The sequence below is a fragment of the Mytilus edulis genome, chromosome 11 (genome assembly GCF_963676685.1).
Source record: "Mytilus edulis chromosome 11, xbMytEdul2.2, whole genome shotgun sequence".
Taxonomy (NCBI): Eukaryota; Metazoa; Mollusca; class Bivalvia; order Mytilida; family Mytilidae; genus Mytilus; species Mytilus edulis.
In genome coordinates, this window is record NC_092354.1 from 16,237,669 (window position 1) to 16,249,821 (window position 12,153).

The 12,153-nt window shown below is 30.9% G+C and overlaps 1 protein-coding gene across 1 annotated transcript in view; it reads right to left on the reverse strand.

Annotated features, from left to right (window-relative positions):
• Nucleotides 1-520: 520 nt before the first annotated feature.
• The window catches only part of LOC139495227 (NADPH oxidase 5-like), a 39,474-nt gene continuing 27,841 nt past the window's right edge, over nucleotides 521-12,153 (reverse strand). Inside the window, exons 7-14 of the mRNA XM_071283471.1 lie at nucleotides 10,694-10,885; nucleotides 8,845-8,977; nucleotides 7,420-7,596; nucleotides 5,592-5,644; nucleotides 3,842-3,898; nucleotides 2,919-3,128; nucleotides 1,879-2,148; nucleotides 521-970 (exon numbers count right to left, since the gene is read on the reverse strand). Coding sequence (XP_071139572.1) covers nucleotides 839-970; nucleotides 1,879-2,148; nucleotides 2,919-3,128; nucleotides 3,842-3,898; nucleotides 5,592-5,644; nucleotides 7,420-7,596; nucleotides 8,845-8,977; nucleotides 10,694-10,885 — 1,224 coding nt within the window. The 3' untranslated portion in view covers nucleotides 521-838. The remainder of the gene's footprint in view (nucleotides 971-1,878; nucleotides 2,149-2,918; nucleotides 3,129-3,841; nucleotides 3,899-5,591; nucleotides 5,645-7,419; nucleotides 7,597-8,844; nucleotides 8,978-10,693; nucleotides 10,886-12,153) is intronic.

Sequence of the window (12,153 nt, forward strand, 5' to 3'; positions counted from 1 at the left end):
TTGCATAAAACGAAGTTGTAAAGGTTGACATACTTTTGAACCGTTCGTCTTGCGATCATAGTTTTGCTGTCATCATGCATACGTCTTGATAATACATGTAATATGCGGCGTATTCTTCCAATTTGAAAGACGATTCCTATCCACCAATACAAGTAGCACTCATGAGTTCGATGCTGACACTACAGTCTTTAAATAAATTCGTATTTTACAAAATCAAAAGAGAGAAGAAAAGGTCATAATACATTATTTTCCTGTTTATTTCAAAGCATTTGGTTGCATGTTATTGAGGGCAAAGTCAATGCTATAATAACACAAACACATATTATAATGACGAATTGCACATAATATAATGACAAACGACACATATTATATGAAGAAAAAACAACGCATATCATATAACAAAGTGCACATATTATAAATCAAAATGCACATATTATAATAACAAAAACACAAATTATAAAGACAAATAACACACATTTTTTTTCTTCATATAATGTATTTATTATAAGGCTTAAATTGTTTCAATAAATATAAATAATGCTACATTGAAAACAAAAATTCAACAAGAATTTTAACAAAAGTCACCGGGACAACAAACAAGAAACAAAAACAAAAACCTCTACATTTTTGTACGTAAAAATAAAAAAGCAACAGCATAATAATAAATAAAAAAACGTAAATAATGATAAATAAAAAATACTAGCAATATTTAAAACAACCTTTATTCTAAATATATGTAAAATATGTCGTTTATATCAACGGCCATTACTTCAATCTGTTAGACATATGTATACAAAATTTATTTTGCTGTCATCCTTTAAATTACCATTAATAAATATTAAAAGTTTTCCTTTGCAAAGGGAATCAGATATTTTTCACAGACTTGCTTCACACTTTCTGACATTGGTTTTGGTCCACAAAAGAATACCTTTTTCTTTCCCTTTCTTTTAGATACTATTTCAGATAAAAGCTAAAATAAAGAAAAAAAAACCCATCTAATATGTATTTGGCGATTTTTAATTAAATATACATTTTAGTGTCAGGGGTTTTATGTGTTTAAGATGACTTTTGCTAGATCTGGTAAATTTCAACTTCGCTTTCTTAGATTTCAAAATCATAGTACATGAGTAGTCTATATTTCTATGCTTAAATCTTTGAATTCTAAGACTACTTGGAATTTAATGTGTCCTCTTTTGATGAATGTAACCTACCGAATTAAACTTGTAACCGGAATTGTACTAATATGTGCAATGCGACAGGTGCCTAAGGATCCTTTTACCCTTCTGGAGTACCTGAGATCATTCAAGTTTTTGGTGTGGTGTGTGTTGCTTTGTCTTTAGTTTTCTGAGGCCCCTCATGGGGGGGGGGGGGGGGGGGGGGTCCTAGTAATCACATAATCATCAATTTTTTGCCAATATAATCACATAATCATTAAATATTTGCTTATCTTTAGTAATCAAATAATCATAAACTAAAAATACAGTCCTAGGTAATCAAATAATCATGAAATATTTGGCTTAATAATCAAATAATCATTAAAAAAACGGCCAAGTAATCACATAATCAAAAACCCCATGAGGGCCCTCTTTTCTATGTTGTTTTTTTATGTACTTGTCTGTTTCCTCTTTAGCCATGACGTTATCAGTTTATTTTCAAAAATACTTCTGGTATCTTTCGACACACTTTTTTGAAGACTACGTATTTTTTTTTAAAATTAAGAAAGATAAGTATTGCATAGTAAAGTATTCTTTTGTTTTGTTTGTAGGCTTGAATTCTACAATTTAGCGACGTAAGGGGAGATTACATTTATGAAAAAGAAAAGAAAACCATGACAATTACACCATTTTCACGCATGCGTAAAAGCAGCAACAATATTACCTTATCCCAGTCAGGGCGACCTGGTTGGGTACGAGCTTCTAGACCTGTAAAAAAGTCTTTACTTTCTCTGCGATGAGCCAAGTCTAAAGCCAGATGCAATCCCACTCCTTCCATGTTCGACTTCTTGACTGCTGACGTCATGAACAAGTGTAAATCAACAAGGTTATCTTCCATTGAACTAAGCAAGGCCTGTTCTGTCTCAAGTTCCTTTAACACATGCGTAAACCATTCGAAACATCTCTGGTCTCTATTTACCCATATGAAATCTACCTAGAAAATTAACATTGCATATTAGGGGAAATAAAACGCTTGCTTGAATTCAAACATATGCACAATGACAATGGCGGACGTTAAGACGCAATATACAATTGATGTAGCAATTTCTTTAAATTATGATATTGAGGCTATTCAACTATGAAAATAATAATATAGTGATAACTAATGGTCACATGTTTGGAAAGCCGTAAATATCAAAACAAAGGTATTATATTATGCTAAGACCGCTGGGAGTACATATAAGCTGGCGGTATTTTGCCTTTTCAAAATGAAATACATAATAGGTAAATTTTTAAGAAGCGTACACAAGAACGTCGTTATTGGGTAACAACGTCCTACACAATTGAAAAAGACGTGATGTTGTTTTTAAATTAGGAACCGAACAATGAATTAACCAATAACTTTTTTTAATTCTGAGACGACAAATTACGTTCATAGTTTTGAATAACAGAATGTACATATTAATATTAGTGTACCTTTTTGGCGTAGCGGGTTGTTAAAAAGTGTGCACCCCTCTTTTTACATTTGATTTCAAATACACAGAAACAATATTGCAGTCGATTGTTATGATTTGATTTAAATTAATTCTATATTCCTTTTTCAAGGAGAAAATCAAAAACAAAGAGACGTTGATAACGTCACAGTCACATGACAAAAATGATCTCCGTCAGCTGATATAGGCAAACAGCTGTCAGCCAATAAAAAGACGTGTTATAAACATCCAAAATTTAACTATTAGAATTAAGAGATTGAAATTTACTTACCTTTTTTACTCTCTGTAAAGTCTCTTTCGTATCATTGTAATAACAATGACTACAATTTGGACATTTCTGCTTCCTTTCTCTTAAAGTGTGGACTAAACTTTGAATTATTGAGGCCATTGGTGTTACTCCTATCCCTGCAGCTATCAAAATGGAATGATCGGTATTCAATGCCTCTCGTGAAGGGCTTCCGAATGGTCCATCTAAAAAGCACTAAAAAGGAAAATGATATTATAATTTGTAATGTACTTAATGGCCATTTAATAAAACCATGACATACATAAGTATGCTGATGGAATTTAGAAACGCAAAACTCGATTGTTTTTTTATTTTTATTTTTAATTTCAAAATACACATTATGCATAACCATTGGTCATGTCAGTCGCCTAAGGCAAATACAGTTGTTATTAATCCCCAACTTATTGACAAAAAAGTTAACTTATATTGTTCAGAAAGTTTTTAATAAAGTTTTTCCCCTTCTGATTTTGCCCTTTTCAAACATTTTCAATCATTTTTTGCAGAAATGATATAAATGACGTAACGTTAAATAACAGTTTGACCGGGTCCATATGTGGTCACTTACCAGATATGATTACAATCAATTAAGGAATGACTGTAATATTTTTTCTGTCTATGAAGAAATAACATAAAAAATTTGGTGCACACTGAATAATGCGCGTAGCGGGTTATTTAACAGTGTGCACCTCATTTTTTATGTTATTTCGAATAGACAGAAAAAAATATTACAGTCATTTCTTATAATTTAATTATCAATTCCATTTTAAACCGTAGAAAACCATGAACAAACGTTGATGACGTCACGGTCATATGACTAAATTATGTCTATGGGCTGATAACAAAATAACGTCAGCCAATCAGAAGACGCGTTACATCCAAAATTAAATTATTTATGTATGTTAACTTACTCTGATTTGAATGTTTTTCGATTTCATTTGTATTCGTCTCTGCTTCACTAAACCAACCTTAAACGATAAATTTCAAATTGCATTTTCAAGTTCAAACAATTCGTAATGCTTATTCATTCACTCTAAAAAAAGAATTACTTGGAATTACCAAAAAAAAAGTAATTCAATAACTTGATTCAAGTAATTGAATTTGTCAAAATTATTGATCATTGTTAGTAATTATTGGTGATGTTAAGTAATTTCAAGTAAATACAAGTAATTTACTTTTTAAGTAATTCTAAGTAATCCAATTCAATAAACAAAATAATCAACATAAGTAATTCTAATTCTGCTTATTAAAAATACAGGAAATATTATACAATTTTGTACATTTATAATAGTTATTTTTTAATTTTAGTAAAACTAAATCATGTTATTTGACATTATAAAATAATATTAAAAAATAGATAATAATAATTTGAGGATATTTTGAAATGAAAATAGGTTAAGTAATGACTAGTAATTATAAGTAATACTAAGTAATTCCGATCCAATGTTTTAAGCATTTCGAAGTTTTATCTAAAAACAGGCTATTTTTTCAATTTGGAATTATTTTTAATTATGTAATTTGCATGATTTCTTGTGCTTAGAATTCCATGTTTATTCTGCATTATTATTTTTAAGCATTGCATAATACTTTCCATACAATGTATTTTGTATAGATAGTATTGTGCGCAGCACAGTACATTGTTCTATTGAAAATGTGTTATCTACTTTGAAATAGAAAGTGTTAAGTGCCACACTGAACATTAGAATACAGAATAGACATGAAATTTATGAAAATTTTCAAGCACAGGAAATTATGTAAATTCCATATAATTAAAAATATTTCAAAGTTGGAATAATTGCCTCTTTAAAAAAAAATTGTTATCCAAAATTATGCAATTTTCAGACTTAAACCCACATATTGTTGAAATTGTTAAATTATGGAGTCAAACTTCATAGAAAGCGTTTATCATTATATATAATAGAAGTTGTAAAAGTTTTAAATATATAGAGTAAAATAATAAAGTAATCATTTTTAGTAATTTATCTAATCCTACCTAGTAATGAATAGTATTTTTTTTTTCAAGTAATCAGAAGTAATTTTAGTAAATCATTTACTGCATTTAAGTAAAAATAAATTACTAAGTAATTTTTGAAATAGTTTAACTAAATTCAAGTAATCAATTTTTACTTAAAACTATTTGGATTACTTAAATCAAGTAAAAAAATAAATTAAGTAATTTCAAGTAATTCCTTCAGAATATCTAGTAAAACTAAGTAAAAGTAAGTAATTGTAAGTAATAGTTAGTAAATATGTAAGTAATAGAATTACTCAAAATGAGTAAAGAAAAATTTACTTTGAAAAAATGTTCGCTTAGCAGTAAACGTCAGCTATGTTGAAAAATGAGTTTTTTTGCGATTCAAAGCTGTGTTATGCTTGAAATCGCTTTGTTTTTGGTGGGGTTCGTGTTGCTTAGTCCTTAGTTTTCTATGTTATGTCATCTACACTATTATTTGTCTGTTGGTCTTTTTACTTTTAGTCATGGCGTTGTCAGTTTATTTTCAATTTATGAGTTTGACTATCCCTCTGGTATCTTTCGTCCCTCCTTTATGCCAGTAGTGGTATCCTTTTGGACGTTTTGTTTTGAATTTGTTTTATGCGTCCATCTTTGTAATACACACATCATCGCATAACCGATATTTGATACTTATTTATCAAGTTCACCTCATCAATATTTGGTAATCCTCCTCTCCTTTGTTTTTGATTTTTGACAGGTTCTAGAAAATAAGAATTAACCATGTTACATATTGAGAAACTGATTACATGCATTCATAAGTAAACTCAACCTAAGTGCTCAAGTAATGTAGACTTGTTATCTTTGTCCACACTAGGCTTTCGTCATGTTGCTAATGTAAAAAGAAAAAAAAAAGTAAAAACTCTTAATCTAGCGTATACATGACGAGTTTGTAAAATGTTGTGAAACATTTCTTCTCATACGGAATTACTGTAAACCAACTTATTTTCGCGAGCGATTTATGTTCGCGATTTTCGCGAGTAGAAAAATAACGCGAATATAAATCGTCGCGAATATGTTAAAACTTTGATCTTTCCTTATTAAACTTCGGGAAGTAATCAGAAAATCGCGAAATTAAATAGCCGCGAAGTGGTCAAGAAAGTGTAAAACGCGAAATAAAGTATCCGCGAAAATAAGTTGGTTTACAGTACTTTACACCAAGTACATGTAGTCGACTGTTTAGTGATTTATCATCGATGCTGTATATCTTCTTGTTTATTTCAAATTACAAGTACTCGCGTAATGTTGAGTTTGCTACTCCACTTACTGTGGATTCATTAATATTCGTTGGATACCAATTTTCGTGGATTTCGTGGGTACAGGAGAACCACGAATTCAAATGTTCAACGAATAACAAATTTTCTAAAGGAATGAGTGTAGACTTTGCCAAAACCACAAAATTAAATATCCACGAATATGTAAGTTTTCTTCAAACCACGAAAATTGGTACCCACGAAAATAAATGAATCCACAGTATATGGGTTAAGCCATATATGACACATTTGTTTTGAAAGTTTTCGTTTTCAATATTGTTCAACTTCATGCTCGATAAAGTCTTTAAATAATTTTGATTTGCCCACCACTTGATAGGCATATGACGAGTATCTAAGGTATCATCTCATGTTAAACATGTTGAGAGTTTCCTTTCGGAACGCTGCATTTGAATGACAGTTTTTCTACGTCGCTGGTTCTCCCAAGATGAACCGGGCTACTCGACACAAGCAAGTTCATCGCCATTAAAAACCAAAAGAGCATAAGGAAGCTTTGAATATCAATAACCAATAATAAAGAGTAAGTAAGTAAGTAAATAGTAATATGTCATTGTTTTACTGACTTATAGTAAAGTTATGAAATTGACAAAATACAATCTGTAAATTCAATTTATGAAAAATGTGAACACATATTTATTGCTGGATAACAGTGCTTAATTTACAGCCACTTCTTTTCAAACAGTAATATTACCATTTGTTTACTAAACTGATACAGATGTTTACTTTAATCAACCATGATACATGTACACATAAACCCATATTAACTAATTTCATTCTCCTTTCAACATGTTCAAAACGTGTTTATCATTTGTCTATTTGTCTTTTTTCTCTTTTATCAGTGGCGTTGTCAGTTTGTTTTCGATCTATGAATTTGACTGTCCCCTAGTATCTTTCGCCCCTCTTTATATGCATTTCAATATTAAAAGATTACAATTTCTGTATACATACTATTTCAACTATTCCTAAGTGTATCAAGTCCACGTATAGGTGTAATTTAATATCATTGTTTTAAAAAAAAAAATTTGTCCATCTTTCTTCTTCAGTAGATAAAGTCCGAATGGGTCTACGAAGAAATGCGTGTCTGGAGTATTACATTATAATCCTGGTACCTTTGATAACTATTTACTAGCATTTTAGGTGGTCATGTATGTCAAGTCAGCATTTTGTATCGTGAACACTTTTTATTGACCTAATGTTATGTTCTTACCATCTGAGCCCTTAGCAGTTTCTTTTATATTCGATCTCGTTCTTCCCGTGATAGACTTGATCATTTCTAACCATGAAAACGACCTTCTATGACCTACATCCGGGTCATATTTGGAAATGAATTTATATAAGGCATTTGTCCAGTTTCCTCTCTTCCGAATATGTAACCATAGTACATCTGCCAAAGAAAATCAAATATATATGGTAGAACATAACACTGCGGGGAGACATCTCTGTAAAATCTGCTAAACGTTTTAATCAAGTTCTATTATTAAGGAAATGTTAAGACTCTAAATGATCAAAATAGATAACTTTTGAATTCGATGCATTTCCGTCAAAAACTCTGGTTTTAGTGAACATCATTCGTGCGTTTAAGGGCATCGTCACTTCCGCTCCACTGTTGAGCGAGTTGTTGGAAAACAATAATACTATAATGCACGAATTGTTTGGCAAATTAAATTTTCATAATTGACAATCAGCACTGCTGTAATTAGGGAATTGTGATTAATATTTACAAAACAAACATTATTTCTAGTTTATCCTGCACAATGACGATCACTAAGACGCTTGATGAACGTTAATTGTGCAGGGAAACAGGCGATCCACTCTATCTTGTAAATGACGTCATAAAGGCGCGCATAATTGAAGAGTTGTTCCAGTGACGGATGAACTCGAAAAAAGTGGTCTATAAGTGTTGATCAAACTGCTATATATCTGATGAATCCTATTCAATTTTCCGATGTGTGTGGTTCAAATTTTTGGAAATTTAATATTTTTGTAAGAGGGTCACTGTAAATATTTTGTCAAAGTTTTATGAAAATTAAACTAGCCAAATTTATTATAGTCAAGGTTTTGCGGACCACCTTAATATAATTATCAAACTTTAGGTATGCTGTTTTTTGCTTATTGGTATCATTAAGTGTCAAATCTACGTTTTATTAATACTTTAATCTATTTCAAATTGCTCAATTCTCAATTCATAATACGGTACGTGCCTTTTTTACTAGATAAAATCATGTTTTCCCATAACAATTTAAATTTCATACACATAAATGCATATTAAAATGCAATTAATCAACACATATGTTAAGTTAAGACTGAGATAAAAAAAGTAATTGTTAAAGTTTAACTACACAAATATAAATGTAAACTTTCAGAGTAGTTTTGTAGTTAGGTATATATTTGAAAAAAAATATGTTTCGTTCTTTGATACACACATACAAAATTGCAAACAAAAATGTAATACTGTGCGTTACTTGAATGTTTGAAATAATTAAAACATTTTTGTTTATTAAAAACACATAATAGGTACGAGTTCTAATTTTTTACTTAAATAATTAAGTGAATAACGACACATAACAAAATAAATACTGCTTACAATATTTATAAAGCTTTTCAAAAATGTTTTCAACCGTGCTTTATATACCTTTCATTTCCGGTGCACTGCTGATTGTAAATGGATGAAACTCATACGGAGAAATCTCCGGAATCTGTAAATATAGGTAATCTCCAGGTTTGAAATCGAATGTCCTTGGTCTCGATATTTCTAGATGGGTTACCTGATCAAGAAAAATACAGTTTAATTTAAAGATGTTACAATACATGATGTGTCCGAAGTTTCAGAAGGCTACCAGTATTGTACAACTCACATTGAATGAAAATAAGACTGGCACAAAAATCGACAGTATTAAAAAGTTTGTTGATTGAAGATTTTCGTTTCACATTCATCTACTAATAAATAAATTCCCTTAAACAAGACCGAGTCATGGGTAATATCTTTTTTTACACCTTAAACTGGTTTTGATTTTTGTCGTTTTTTTCTTCTTATTAACTTACATCAGCCGAGAATCACTTTGTTTCTCCGAGGGCTTTCAATCTGCTATATGACACTCTTAGCTTCGGGTTATCTGAATAATTATACTGGATGTTCTATTATTATTATGGCACCCTCAACGGAGTTGGGGTGACGTATTGTTATTCTACGTTTCTTTTTTTTTTCTTATTATTTTTCTTCCACCGATTTTGTCCAGCTTATTTCTCGGAATCCAATGGACCAATGTTGGTTAAACTCTACTAGAATATGGACCACCATGATAAGTTGTGCAGTGGACTTTGGCATGTGCATGATGGCTACCGTTACCATGGAAACTAAAAAAATGTAAAAAAAAATCAAAATTTCAAATCTTTCATTGTAAGACCCAACTGGATGAAACGTTATGGAAATGTTCCTTGGTATGCCCTGATGTACCGACTATATTAAGAAATTCCAAAATGGCCATCATTGTCATGGAAACAGGGCGAAAGTTTAACATTGGCCCTATGGGAAAAACATTAAACCTGATTTTTCTTAAAGAATATGATATTAAACCCATAGAAACTTTATGGGGAGGTAACATGTAATGAGTCAAAGTGGAATCTGTCTTTTAAATTTTCAAAATGGCTACTGTTACCATGGAAACTACAAAAAAATGAAAATGCACCAAACTTAATGAAACTTTACAGAAATGTTCACTGGCATGTGCAGAGTTGAAATATAATTTAGGAATTTTCAAAATGGCCGCCGTTACCATGGAAACAGCAAAAAATCCAAAATTTTCAAAATACTCTAAATTGTCTAAATCTTTACTGTAATGACAACTGGCATGTCTTCATGTGATTTTCCGACTTTGAAATGCTCAAAATGGCTGCCGTTCACCTGGCAATGGGGGAAGGGTGCCATCCGCTATTGCTTGCAATGGCAAATCTAGTTCTATTTACTATGAAACTTTAAGGTACTGAACTATGAACAACGTACATGATAACGTTACTGATATATGAGAAAAACTACCCAAGAAGGGACTAAAAATGTATTTTCAATTTTGACAGGCTGTGAAATATGTCTCAGACCGAAACGTAGAACCTGACCATTTGCATGTATTAATATATTCAAGAACATGGTCTTTATAATTATTAATTTAATATTGGTCTGCACGAGAGGGTGACTTATACAAATGTCCCCCGCTTAGCCATGGCAGTAAATTATCTCCTTCGTATTAGCTTATCAAAATATTGCATCTAAATGTAAAATATAATGACATTCAATTTCATATACAGTGAAACCTGGCTAAACCGAATTCTGCATAAACGGAAAACCTGTCTAAACTAAACATGTTCTTAAGTACCGTCATATCAAATTATGTGCGTTATGAACCTGATAAAACCGAAAATCGGCAAAAACCGAACAAAATTCAGAAGAGGTTCGGTCTTCCCAGGTTTCACTGTAATAATATACGTACGCTTCCATGTAACAGAGTAGCTCGCTGAATGTGAGTTACACCATAACGTATTTGTTTAATCCATTTTAACCTGTAAATCTGTTCAATTAGAAATAAACATCCGGGCACCAGAATCCATTTCCAGAAATCTTGACAATGGAAGATTAACACTATCCAAAAAGGAACACATAAAAAATGTACTGTAAAAAATAACTGAAACAAAAGAAATAAAAAAAATTTACAATAGCAGTGAACCGGAAATGAAAGATACATAACATCACTTTGATTAGTTATGTGAAACGATTTGTCCATAGTTTAGGCAGTACTTTTTTTGGTTACGTGTCGACAATCTCTTAGATTTATAAGAACACAACGGGTACTTGTACCTATGAAGTATTCCTTCTTAACATAAACGTTTGAGAGAACAAAGTTTATTTTACTTGTTAGAAACTTTTTACAACTCTAAATAATGATTTTTTATTCCAGTCTTGACTTACTTGATTTTTGAATAATTACATTTTAATATGCATTTATGTTTAAGGGAACACTTGATTTTGACTAGTGAAAATGAAATATAAAAGGCACAAACCGTTTTATAAATTGAGCATTGAGCAATTCAAAAAAGATTTAAGTATTATTAACATAAAGTAGAGTGGACACTAAATTATATCGTTTTTGCTATTTACAAAATAGCATATTCTGAAAATCGGAAAATAATAGTGAACACAATTTGAAGTTTCTTATAATTAAGAGATAACTGTATTGTATTTGAATCTTTAAGGACGTCCATCGGTAGTTTTACTGTCGCAAATTTAGTTTACCTAGCTGCGCGTAGCGAAGACAGGTAAACGGGTATTTGCGACAGTAAAATTACCGATGGACGTCCGCAAAGCTTCAAATACAATACAGTTATCTCTATTCTAATGCAGAACAAGTTCATAATTAAATTTCAATCATGATTTCAGTGTAAAATCTTCATTAAAGAAAATTCCGCGAAAAGATGTTATCTTCCTTGGTCCCTACACTAGGTGACGTCATAGGTATGCTTCCGGCGTTAAACTTAAACACCGGGCGTTTTCTGGCTTCTGTGCTGCTTCAGAATGTAATACAATTTGATAAAGAGAAGACTTTTAGGTGCAACATGTGAGTTTTTTGGCTTAATATTGTAGAAATTACATGTCAATACATTCAGCAATTCAAAATGTCGGCTTCCTTAGTTACAGACAAGGAGTTAGATAATTTTACGCTAACTGTCATCCAATCAGAACCATTGATACAAAATAATTGCATTAGAATTAAGAACAGTACTTCGGATACAATATATTAAGTTTTATATGTACTGCTAGTTGACTCCCCGATGCTACCTTTTAGCTCATCAAATAAGTGATTCTGTTTTGACTAAGTTAATTACATAATTGTCCATTATAAAAGACAAATTATCAAAAAACTAATAAATTCAAAAACGCTTCGGAAAAGTTTAA